This window comes from Schistocerca serialis, chromosome 3, assembly GCF_023864345.2.
Source record: "Schistocerca serialis cubense isolate TAMUIC-IGC-003099 chromosome 3, iqSchSeri2.2, whole genome shotgun sequence".
Lineage (NCBI taxonomy): Eukaryota > Metazoa > Arthropoda > Insecta > Orthoptera > Acrididae > Schistocerca > Schistocerca serialis.
Genome location: NC_064640.1, coordinates 863,750,157 through 863,763,908, shown reverse-complemented (window position 1 = coordinate 863,763,908; position 13,752 = coordinate 863,750,157). Strand labels below are relative to the sequence as shown.

Genomic DNA, 13,752 nt, shown 5'->3' with positions numbered 1-13,752 from the left:
ATTTAAATTTACAGTAGAAACGTCAATTACAGGTTGCATGTGTGTTATGTAATTACTGTTTCCTCAGTGGTGGATGGATATTAAATATTATTATCAAACAAAAAGTTTAGAAAAAAAAAGCAAGAAGAAGCAGCCAAAGACATATTTATGTATAGTTTTTAAGACTGTATCATTCGTAACAAAGAATTTTTTTAAGCCTGCTGAAAAGCCAGTGTTGCAGGATAAATGTGTTGCAGTGCCACCCAAGATAGCACCCTTCTCTTTCCAAACGGACCTGCATATTGGAGAACGCACAGGAGTTCAGTGTGTTATCAACAAGGGTGATCCCCCACTTACAATCAAGTGGATGAAAGATGGCGGTGGTTTGGCATCAGATGTTGGAGTTCGTGAGCTTGGAGGCCACATAAGTGCTTTGAGCATTGAAAGTCTGAAGCCTGACCATGCTGGAACATACACTTGTGTTGCCAGTAATGCTGCTGCTACAGCCTCACACTCCGCTCAGCTTCTTGTCAATGGTAACCCTCCTGTTGCCTGCATCTTATTCTGTATCATTTCACAATCTCCATATCTGCAAATTAGATTTTCATTTGACACAGTTTATCTTGCTGTGGGATATTTTATTAAAATTTTGTAATATGCCTAAATCTTCAGACTGTACCTGATCAGCATTTGTCTGCTATATTTTTTTCTGCAGAAAGAGCCAGTTTTTACACTATGGACTTTGAAGTGTCACAGAGCAGGTATTTCAACTTACTAACTAGTGATGAAGCAATCTGACAGATTTTTCTTTAATACTAATTTAGCAGTGTCTGTAAAGAAAATTAAATTCTTCACCGAAATGATATAATAGATGCTGAACTTAGAGTAGTTAATAAATTATTTATGTTTTATGCTTTCAGTTAATTGAAATCTTCAGAAGTGATTGCTTCAAATTGCTTGCTGCTTTTCTGCAGGCATTTGTGTACATTTATCTCTTACAGAAACCTGTTCTTTGAAAGCTCTTTCTGATTACATGCATTGAGGATATTTGGCACAGTCATCATTCTGTCGCCTAAACTGGCCCTGTGGTGCTGAGTGGTAGCAGAAATTGGCTTCTTTATAGAGGGAGTATAGAAGAGTCTTCTTCCTGATGTTCCAGTTGCAAAATTCCCATTTGCTATTGAGTCAGGTTTGTTCAGTTTTCTTGTATCACTGGCTTCCTCACATTTGAAAGTAAGGCTTATCCCAAAGACTACCATGGAGTAGTTCATGTCACATGATTATTTCTTTTTCTTTTTTTTTTCAGGAGCTTGCTGGATTTTACTTTGTTTCAGCTGCTGATTCACATGTGTGTCCGTTTTGTGTTTTCACCTAACTTCATTAGTTCTGCTATGGACTGTTGTTCTGTCATCACTACATTTTCTGTGATGACTACCATATCTCTTGCAGTTCCTCCACGAATAGGGCCATTCAGTTTTGGGGATCTAATTGAGGGAGAACGTGCACAAGTACAGTGCGTCATCCAAGCTGGGGATCCACCATTAACACTGCGCTGGCTCAAAGATGGAGCCATTCTGCATTCTCAGGATGGCATCAACTTGACACAGGATACACATTCAAGCACGCTGGCCATCGCAGCTGTCCACAGATCTCACGCCGGCAACTACACCTGTGTTGCAAGCAACGCAGCAAAGTCTGCGCAGGCCTCAGCGCAACTAACAGTCAGCGGTAAAGTACTTCTGCACCTGCACCAGATGGTGGCCAAAGTGACAAAGAGATTCCACATATCATCCAAACCTACACTCAGGAGCAACACTGCATCACTTGAACACCGACCACCATCCTCAAGATACAAGAAAATGGAGATAACTCCCCTACTGTTACTGATAACACGCAATAATTTTGACCATCGATTCAACATCTTCGATGAACAAATTTTCTGTCACAGATCATCAATACAGAAACAGCTATCAAGCAAAGGCACAAATTATGCTTTTCTAAGGAGGAGACAAAGACTTAAAAATTCTGTTGAACAAAACATTATGGAAACTTTGCCCAATTCCATGACTGAATTATTGGTGAAACACTCTCATAAATTTTGAGAGTTTATCCATAGAATAAGTGACTAATGATTATACTCCAACAAATTAAGATTCAAAATCTATTTATTTTCACAGAAATTTACCAATTTGTTCTTCTTTATCAATTTGTCTTCATACAAAAGACATATATACACAGTGAATAAACTGAACACCATCTTTGATCCAAGAGTTATACACTCCCACAAAGGACACAGTTGCTGCTGTCAATGTGGCTTAACAGATGGGGACTTTGGCCACCTTTGCACATGTTCAGCCACAAAATGTCATATGTGTTAATCCTTGGAACATCAGCCATTTTCTGAAACTAAAGTTTATATTAGGAGTTATGAGCTCAGTGATCGCAAGATCACAATGTAGCATAATGTTCTGTCTTTTCAGTTCCATTATCAAAACATTGCTTTGAAATAAATGCTATTGGTAAATTTAATATTATCTTAATAACATTAGCTACACATTAATGTTTGCTTTACATAAGAGAAATAGAATCAAACTTCCATGACAATGTCAGCGAATAGCTTTTAGTCTGCATTGATTACCAGAAACTTTTCCTCCTTGAGCTACTGGAAATGGACACAAATAGAATATAATAATGCTATGGGCCTTCTGCACAATTGCTTAATGAAATAACAGCATAATGTGGGAGATAAACATTACAAATAAATTTAATTACATAACTGTAAATAGATTTCATTAAATACCCAAATCAAATTATTTATGCCCTACAAATTCAGTAAGTGATAGATTTTTATAGATCTGAAACAACAGTTTAATATAAATTCACAATATTTTGGACAACTGTAGTCCAGTATTACTGTAACATTATTACCTGTTTAAATAGATTATGAATACTTTGTTACCAGACGTTGATGCCCAAGGATAAACACATATGACTGGCTTTGCTGCACTGTTCTATGTTGTGTACACAATGCCTGCCACTGCACTCTTGGATTTTCTGCTGCTGAGACCACATTGCACCTGGGATCACCATTGCACTGCTTGCTCTCTTCTCACGTTCACTTTGAAGTGTTGGCACCATGCATCCACTATTCTGTTGAGATGACCTTTAATTACAATACCTAAAGATAATATTACTATTTTGAACTGTAAACTCGTGCAGTGGTACCTAAATGACAGTTCCCAGTTGATAATATTCCAAAATATTGCTTTGTCTTATTGGCGGAACTCAAGGAGTCAAAAGTCTTTTTGATCATAGTTAGCAAAATATTTCATTTTTAACATAAAACGTGCACTATTCATGAATTACAACATAAAAGATAGTAAATAAGGGCTGTTTGAATTAATTGGCAACACTTTTACTGGTAGTACAAAAAAAGGGACATACTAGACTTTTTTAAATATCATTGTCTCCATTAGTGGCTTTTGTACCCATGTCAGATAGTGTTAGTTACTTTCATCAATGTCACCAGCAAAATTTTTACTTGACTGACAGCATCTCTACACTCAGTATTTTCTTTCTCTGTCAAATTTCATGTTATAGATGTTCCTTTTTTGTTACCATTAGAATTTATCAGTAATTTTTTTGGAATAAAACCCTAAAAAATATGACTATTTTGGCTTACAATGCTGAACACTATCATTCTACAAATATCTATTTTCACTAATTGTAATTATTTTTGCTTTAAAACTGACTTATGAAAACTGACAACCCTTTCACCTCTTGACAACTGAAAAAAAAATTAAACTCATAATTCATTATTGGCAGGGACAGCCTGAGGGTATGTGCAGCTGCCTAATTCTTCATGACCATTGGCAGCTTTTCTCTATGAATTATGATTGCTGTGCCTTAAGTGCATCTGTTAAAAGTAGGTGACTGATGAGAGCATATAGAGTTTAACATCATGTTTATGTTGCTAACCAAAGTATACAACACTGACTTGACAAATATTTTAATTTTTTTCATGAAGTGAAACCCAGTCATAGTACAATGAGTGGAAATGTGTGTAACCTGTCTGTGCGGAGCTGAAGTGCACTGAAGATCAAAACAGAACAAGATAGTGTAACCGTAAACTCCAGAAATCCAAAGCCAAATCATCATACACAAGAAAAAAGTCTTTAAAAGGAGCAATCTGATAATAATCCAAGTCAGTCCAGCAGCAGGTTTTCTTAGTCAGCCAAGCAATGACACAAGCTATAAGATCATTTGATGTGAAGCTGCATGGTCAGTGCTGCTCCCTTAAAATTGGGTGAGCACTGTATTTGAGAACACCACTACATGTGTTGCCAGCACCTTCGGTTTAGGCCGTGGTGTCTTGTCATCACTTCCTAGTATTAGCTGCAGTATCTTGTGAACACCCATTAATGCTGGCCACAATGTATTCAAGTGCTTGTGCTGTGTCCCTGCCAACATCTGCATTGGAGTATGAGTCGCCAATAGGCAGGGATACAAGATCCCCTCCATTTTCAGCTAGTACCACTGAAAATGTTGTGGCCAGTAGTAGTGGCAGCACAACAGAAGGGGGAGGTGGTGATGGGCAGCCTGGCCAAAGGCTCTGAATGCAAGGGTGAACCCCTCTTGGTGTCACGAAATGTGTCGGTGATGTCAGCATCAGCATTGTCCTGTTCACTTGCTGTGGGAGTGACCAGTTACACTGGGAAATGAGCATCGACCAGCGGCAGCAGAAGGTGGTCCCACCTCCATTGGCTCTCTGACACCTGTTGAAAACGAGAGTGGCTGACGCATGTAGGTGATGGCACAGAGCAAGATTGGAGGTTATACTGTGGGGCGGAGATGGAGGGTGGTCCCAATCCAGAAGATACAGTGTATAACAGGTGTGAAGTTGATTGGCGTGGTGTCAGACATTTGCCCTTTTGGCACCTATTTCAAAGATCAATTTACTGTGGATGGTAGTAACTGTCTGGAATGCAACCTATCACTCAGAAATAGGTGTCAGTGTGCACTTTAGGAAGGCCACAGATTAGCATGGACGAGCTGACTGAGGTGGCAGGTGTATTGGGGTGGGGTGGGGTGGGGGGCGGGGGGGGGGGGGGGGGGGGAGGCCAAGCGAAGTCCACATGAATGTGGTCCCCTGGACCTTGTGTAGTGGGTCAGGCAGCATAGAGTTGTGTGGAGTCTTCATTTTCTAGGAGGCGAACTTTGATCCCATTGATGACCTGCACCTAATTCTTGAGGGACTGATATATGCACAGTTCCGGAGCTGGTTTGGGAGGAAGATGTGTGAAAAAACTGTTGGTAATAAAGTCCTGTACTTGGCAAAATTGGAGGTTACTGGCAATTGGCATGGTGACGACCTCTGCATTGATCAGAAAATCCTTAATTGTTTTGCTCATGATGTAGTTGATCTGAAACCACATGTGCTCCAGAGAATAAAATGTGGTGCCAAGGCCCATGGGGAAATGGGAGGGAGTCTTTGTTTTTGCTTGTTGAGATGTTGGGCAATAATGAATGTCTTAGTGGTACTTGTTTAAAAAGAGGGCCCAGTGTTGAAGGCATTTGGCTGTATTATCAGGCAGATTGGATTAGGTCCAAAAAGAGCAAAAAATTTTTTGTGAACAGTGATTAACTGAATTTGGTTCCTTATAAGAAGATGAGAAATTTTTGAACCCCAAAAGTAATGGCGAGCTCTTCTTGCTCAATAGGGCTACAATGAACCTTAGCTGGGGACAGAGTTTTAGAGGCAGAAGCAATGAGTTATTTGGTTGCATCAGATTTTTTGTGGTACAGGACCACTGTAAAGCCATTTTGGGAATTATCAGTGACTACTTGAGGGGAATGGTGGGGTCAAAAGTAGATAGACAGCAAGCCTCTCTTAGGGTTCTTTTTAAGGCTTCTAATACTGCCTGACAGACAGCTCTCCAAACAAATTGTGTGCCATTTTAGGGCTAATTGTTTAAAGTTTAGAAATCTGAGAGGGTTGTGATATGAATTTAGAGTAATAGTTTACTTTCTCAAAGAAAACTTGTAGTTCCTTTAGATTTGTTAGTGCGAGTTCTAGAGTAATGACTTCCACACATGTTTGTGTCAGTTATTAGGTTCTATTTCTAAGATATGGCCTAGGTATTCCACCCAATGATTGAAGAATTCATATTTATATAAATTGATTGTGAAATTCTTCATCTTCTGTTTGGCCTGTGACAGTTATGTCATTCAAGTATCTGCAACAACTGGGAATGTCTCAGTTAAGTAGTTAGGGGTGGTGCTGGATAATCATCAGATCACTAGTGATGCCAAAAGGCAAGCAATTGTAGCAAAACAAACTGAATGGCATGTTAGCGACTGTAAACGAGTGGGACTGTTTGTCAAATGAATACTGCAGCTGTGCATTGGCCAGATCAATTTTTGGATAGGACGCACCTGTGACATTGGTCAGAAGGTCACCTATGGTAGTGTCTGAATCTACCATAGATTGAACACTGATAGTGGATTTGAAATCACCACAAAGGTGAAGTCTGCTATTAGGTCTCTTTACTAAAAATAATGGTGTAGCTCATAGACTGGATGAGACTAATGGCAGAAACTGCTGCCACTTGAGATGACAAAAATCTAGTTTGAGGGTGTTATGGATTGTGACAGGAGTAAGGCAAGAATGGTGGGGTATAATCGTTGCCATGGATTTGGGAGTGATACGTGCTGTATAGCCTCTTTCACAGTGCAGGCTGGCATCAAAGAGAGATAAATAATCATCACACAATCCCTCTGAAGTGGTGGAGGGTTTGTCTTATGAAGTATTATGGATTTTCTCATTGAATGGAAAACCAAAGGTTTGAAAATCCTCTAAGCCAGTGGCACCTGTTTTGAGCTGAAATTTAATCAGGGTCTTATTAGCGGAAAGCTGCTTAGGCCTTTCCATGAACAGGCCAGGCATTAATTCTTACAATCCTTTTTTGTAGCCTAAAGATGTTTTTGGCCGAGAGAAGCATTATCTCAGAAAATTTGTCCGTATTTCAGTTGTGAGTGTATATAGAGGTAAATTATACAGTTTTCAGACGAGATTTGTTGCAGCATCCTTCTAATATTCTCATTAAGTAACATTAATGCTTAATTTCCCATAGACGTTTTCGATATGTATCCCCCATTTAAGATTATTTTGGAGCCATAAACTCAAGAACTTTAAGTTGGCTACACTCTGAAGGCCGTTATATCTGAATATGAACAGTTTGTTCACCTTTTTTTTTTTCACATCATAGATATTTGGTGCCAATGTCTAACGTCCATTTTTTACCAACTTGTTGTGACTGAACCAGTTTTCAATATTGTACACTTCTGAAGCATTTTCATTTCTTTCCCACTAACTAGGATACTAGTGTCATCTGCAAACTAAATGCTGTTCCCACAGAATTTGTTTAGGTCATTCATATCATTCACATATAATAGAAATAGAAGAGATCCTTGTACTGAGCCTTGTGGCACTCCATATTAAGTGACTTCATAGTTTGATTATTGTAGAGCTAATTTTTTGAAACGATGGTGTTGCATTTCAACCACTCACTTTCATCTGATTAAATGTGATTTTGTCCAGTTGTTAGGTGTTCCTCTAATCCCCATGTTGTCAAGCTTAAGCAATAGTTTAGTGTTATCTATAATATCAAAAGCTTTAGACAGATCTAGACAAATTCCAATGCCATTTTCACCATTATTCAGTTTTTTAAGTTCTTCACTTAAAACTTCAAAATTTGTTGTGTCAGCTTACAGGCCGACTACATATAGCAGATCAATGGACTTGAAGTTAGTCACTTCATCATTTTTACCTTTTTTGAATAGTGGCCTGAGCTTGACACTTTTTGGCATTATGGGAGAATGTCAGTTTGAAAAGAACCATTACAAGGGTGCAAAGTTGAGCTAATGTTTCAGCAATGACATTTCCACATTTTTTAATAATAAACTGTGGGGTGCCATGAATTCTGGTGGAGTTGTTCATTTTTAAAGTTCTGGTAATAGACAGGACTTCTTTCTAGGTTATTTGAAAGAGAGGGGGCGAAACAAGATTTATATTGGTATTTGCAGATGATACTGCTCACTTACATTACTAAAATAAACCTTGAAAACCTTTGCTATTAGCAATTTCTTTACCATTATGGTTCATTTTAACTCTGGAGTTATATGGAGAATCATTATCAGTTTGCTGTTTCACTACATTCCATACAGTTTTCATTATGTTATTGGAAATATTTACACCGCAGTCATTTGTCATTACTTTGGCTTCTTAGATTACTTTTTAAGTATTATTTCATATTTTGTGAAATACACATGTATTCATTGGATACTATGGAAGACTTTGAGATTTCGTACAATCTTTACTTTTCAGCACATGTTGTCAGTTGGCAGGTTTTTCTGTTAAGCTTACAAGATTTGATCTTCTGTTTTTAAATGGAAATTACATGTTAAAATAATGTTTCAAGACATCCATAAATATGTTGAACTTTTCATCTCTTCTTCCACATCTGTACACTTCAATTCATGTTTCCTTCCTTAGCAAATTCCTTAAGTACTCAAAGAATAAAATGCTTTGATAGGAGCTTTTCAATTCAGTCACAAAGCTAGTGTGAAATTCCTTACCCTACACTCATACCAAATGGTGTGCTGACATGGAGATTTCATAACCTTTCACAATTGGAGGAACTTAGTCTATTATGGGTTTGCATAATTTCAAGACTTGCAACACTACTTCCTGATCAGGAACATAACAAATTCTGTTATCATATATTAAGGATTCTGCATACCAGTGTTTACAGGCAGGATTTTCTCAAGTAAAGTGACACTTTCAAAAGTGACCTTTCAAATCTTCCACCAAAGCTGCATAGGTTGATGAGAATTGCTTGTGACACTGACAAAATTCAAGCCTAGCAGTGACTATATGATGCTTTTGCTCATAGTAGGAAGACAATATGTTACAAATGTTGCATATGCTAGCATCTCTGACTCTAAAAGAGGATGTAATTTAAAGAATAAAGAGCAACTTGAGATTATTAGCTAGAAGACAACGAAATTGAATAATAAAATCTGTGGTATTACATGCCTGAAAGTGCTTGATAAATCTGCAATGGAAGCTGTTCCAGCCTTCTTGCTCAGGTTTGAATTCTGAAATGGTAGTACAAAGGGTAAAGATTTATATTTTCAGCAAACTAGATAAAGAGGCAGTCGTGTCATTTCCCAATAAGGAACTCGGAACATTTAAACCAAGAATGCTGGCACATTGGTTAGTATGCTGGACTCTCGTTCAGGAAGACAATGGTTGAGATCTGTGTCCATCCATTCTAGTGATTTTCCATAGGTCTCTTCAGGCAAATGCCAGGATGATCCCTTTGAAGAGACATGGCCAATTTCCTTCCCCTTCCTTGAAGCTATCTGAGCTTGTGGTCCATCTCTAATGACCTTGTTGTTGATGGTATGTTGAACTCTAACATTTCTTTACCTTTTTTGGATAATTTAGCTCTGGGGAGGAGGATGTATTAGCTTGATGCACATGTTTGTAGCATTTTTGTTTTACATGTTGATACTCCTGTTCCTATAGGTTTGTTAATCAATTTATGTATTGCCATTTTGTCATCTAGAGATAGTGAGCAGAGAAACATTTGTACCATATATGGGGTAAACTAATTGGACAGAGCATAGCAAGAAAGTTGTTTTCTTGTTTTAAGAAGGATCATTTTGACATTAATGACTCTCCACATTCAGGAAAATGTTCAGGGTTTGATGAAGATTGTTTAAATGCATTAATCCACAATGTTCAAATCATTGTATTTGAGAACTGATAAACGTGATGAACTGTCATCATTCAACCATCATGTGATGTTTGCATGCAATGGGGAAGGTTCAAAAATTGGGAGTATGGGTACTACATATGCTAAGCCAAAATCACAAAAATCAGTGATTGGCCATATGTGCACCTCTGCTTGCTCATCATCAGTTGGCTTGTGAACAATACCAACCATTCCTATCCTGTGTCATTACTGGTCACAAGAAATGGTATCTTTATGCTAAAATAAGGAAAAGAAAGGGATGGTTGAGCCCAAACAAACCAGCAACTCTCTGTACAAAGACCTGCGTGCACGCACAAAAGATAATGTTATGCATCTAGTGGAACAGCAAACTACAAATTCCTTCCATGAAGTGTAACCATCTTTGCTGAAGTTTATTGTCAACAACTGAGAGGTCTTGCTGACATAATCCAAGAACATGCAATCCATGATAACACTCACCTACATTCTGCTAGACTGACAAAAAATGCTATACAGGAGTTGGATTGGGAATTCATTCTGCACCCACCTTATTCAGGTAATGTTGTGCCCTCAGATTTTCTCCTTATCTGCTCCCTGTCACACAACCTTCAAGGAAATTCCTTTCTAATTGAAAATGCGCTGTTCCAGACTGAAGCGCTTAGAACCGCATGGCCACATCGGCCGGCAAACCCTTAACAAGAAGAAGGGATGTGCATTAAGACATTAAGAAAATGCGCTCCAAACATGGCTCAAGGAGTTCTTCACCTCAAAACTGCATGATTTCTAGGGTCGTGGATTTGAAAAGATACCCCTGCTTTGGCCAGGCTGTTGTAAATAGTGAAGGAGAATATATTCTTGATGACTAAAGCCTCTGTTATGTGTGTATGTCATGTTTATTAAACTTATGCAAAAGTACTACAAACTTATGGACCAGCTTTATAGAAGAACTGTGGCTCAGGTATAGAAGAACGGTTCACCATGCACATGATACATATACAGGGAAAGATGGGGTGAAGCTGCCAGTGTGGGAAAAGTGGCCATTGCTTATTTTTTGCCCTGATCGGTGCTGCTGCCCATTGATAAGTGGTCAGAGTAGTTTTAATATTCACCATCATTGTTGTTAGTGTTTTTTACAAAGGAAACATATTTCCTTATTTATTTTAGTTGAAATTTTTCTTCAGTTGTGTGATGTGAGGTAAAGAATTTATTTATATTATTTTTGTTACACTATGTGATCAAAAGTATCCGGACACCTGGTTGAAAATGACTTACAAGTTCATGGTGCCCTCCATCGGTAATGCTGGAATATGGTGTTGGTCCACCCTTAGCCTTGATGACAGCTTCCATTCTCACAGGCATACATTCAGTCAGGCACTGGAAGATTTCTTGGGGAATGGCAGCCCATTCTTCATGGAGTGCTGCACTGAGGAGAGGTATCGATTTCAATCAGTAAGCCTGGCATGAAGTCGGTGTTCCAAAACATCCCAAAGGTGTTCTATAGGATTCAGGTCAGCTCTCTGTGCAGTCCAGTCCATTACAGTGATGTTATTGTCATGCAATGACTCCGCCATAGGCTGTGCACTATGAACAGTGGCTCGATCATGTGAAAGATGCAGTCGCCATTCTCGAATTACTCTTCAGTAGTGGGAAGCAAAAAGGTGCTTAAAACATAAATGTAGGCCTGTGCTGTGATAGTGTCATGCAAAACAACAAGGGGTGCAAGCCCCCTCCATGAAAAACACGACCACACCATAACACCACCACCTTGGAATCTTACTGTTGGCACTACACATGCTGGCAGATGACATTCACCAGGCATTCGCTATACCCACACCCTTCCATTGGATCGCCACATTGTGTACCATGATTCATCACTCCACACAATGTTTTTCCACTGATCAACTGTCTTATGTTTATGCTCTTTACAACAAGCGAGGCATCGATTGACATTTACCGGCGTGATGTGTCACTTATGAACAGCCACATGACCGTGAAATCCAAGTTTTCTCATCTCCCGCCTAACTGTCATAGTACTTGCAGAGGATCATGATCAGTCTGGAGTTCCTGTGTGATGGTCTGGATAGATGTCTGCCTATTACACTTTATGACCCTCTTCAACTGTCAGCGGTCTGTGTCAGTCAACAGACAAGGTCGGCCTGTATGATTTTGTGTTGTACGTGTCCCTTCATGTTTCCACTTCACTGTCACATTGGAAACAGTGGACCTAGGACTGTTTAGGAGTGAAGAAATCTTGTGTACAGAGGTATGACACAAGTGACACCCAATCATCAGACCACATTCAAAGTCCGTGAGTTCCATGGAGCCCCCCATTCTGCTCTCTCACTATGTCTAATGACTACTGAGGTCACTGATATGGAGTACCTGGCAGTGGGTGGCTGCACAATGCATCTAATATGAAAAACATATGTTTTTGGGGGTATCCAGATACTTTTAATCACATAGTGTACCTCACTTATACATAGATTAATACTTTTTCACAGTATCACTGTTTAAACAATGTCTTTTTGGCCTAAAAATGTAGTTCTTGTTGTTTCTTTTGTGAAACAGCATTGCTAACATAGCATCCAATCAGGAAAAGTGGCCACACTACTCATCGGGAAAAGTGGCCAAGGTGCATACCCAGTAAGAGTTATTTACTTCCATATCATACACAAAACACTACAGAGGAAATTGACTTCTAAATCGTTTTATTCACAGAGCTATCATCTGTCATTCTACCCTTTTGTGAATTAATTAATTTATATTGTTTAAAACCATTTCTGTTCTTTTAAATACAAAAATCCAATTGAAAATGGTGGGCTGCAGCTGCTTAGTATTGTTTCAGGTACAAGGGCATCATCACATTTATTCAAGGCACAATATATACAGTTCAGTTTGTATGAGAAGACTCTGGATAAAATACACAAGTCCACTAAAGATCACTTAGAAGCAAAGTCCAGACAGGATAAGTTATACATTCCTGATTCAAAGTCCAATCCAAACTATCTGACATGCTGGGCATAGTCCAATCTGTAAATATTTGTAAACCAGAGTAGAAAGCTATAAGGTTACTTAAACATGACTCAATGACCACTGTTAGGCAACTGATGGATAACCACTGATAGAACTCAGAGGTAACTGCTGATCACTTACCTGGGGTCATAATTAAACTGGCTCTGCAACCACAACCAGCTGGCTTGGAGCCATGAAGCATCCTAGATACCAAACAAAAGGAAGGTTACTCGTCCCTCTCTCTTTTGATACATGTGACTGGCATAAAGAATTAGTGCTGTAACTTTATCACTGCCTGTGCTGACAATTATGCAGACTGTTGGAATGGCACCTTCTGTAAGCCTGACCTTAATCTGTTGTTACTGTGCTGTTGATGACTGCCAGACCAGAGTACCATGGAAGTGCATAAGCCCCAGAATACAGAAAGTTCCAATGTATCCTTTTCCTTTTCACTTAAAAATTTTTGATGTGGTACCTTATAACATGTTGATTCAGAGAATCTAAGTGGTAAGCTTCTATCAAGAACCATGGTGTGGTGAAAATGCAGTTTTCATTACAGTGGGAACTTTACTCCACCTATACAGTCACTCCATAGAAACTTCAAAGGAAAAGAGACTACTGCATAATAGATGTAAAACAAAGCATAGGGCTATAGATAGACAAATGATAAACCAATCATGTTCAGTTGTCAACAGGGCAAATGCATGAAGCCTTCCATAAATACTGTAGCAGAATATTGTGAAAAGATCTCTCACAAACCCTAAAGCAATTCCAGTTATACGTAAAAGCTTTAATGGCCCCAAAGTTAGTCTCCAGCCATGTTCAAATGAAATAGGAACCAAAACTAAGGTAGCAAAGCAACAGGAGAAATGCTTCACTCAATTTTCAAACATTCATTTACAAAGGAAAACCCATGAGTATTGCCTTAATTTAATTCCTGTACCACTGAAAATCAAAGTAT

The 13,752-nt window shown here is 38.8% G+C and overlaps 1 protein-coding gene across 1 annotated transcript in view; it reads left to right on the top strand.

The window, feature by feature from the left end:
• Positions 1–13,752, top strand: part of LOC126471275 (Down syndrome cell adhesion molecule-like protein Dscam2) — a 231,816-nt gene that overhangs the window by 35,395 nt on the left and 182,669 nt on the right. Inside the window, exon 5 of the mRNA XM_050099393.1 lies at positions 237–515. Coding sequence (XP_049955350.1) covers positions 237–515 — 279 coding nt within the window. The remainder of the gene's footprint in view (positions 1–236; positions 516–13,752) is intronic.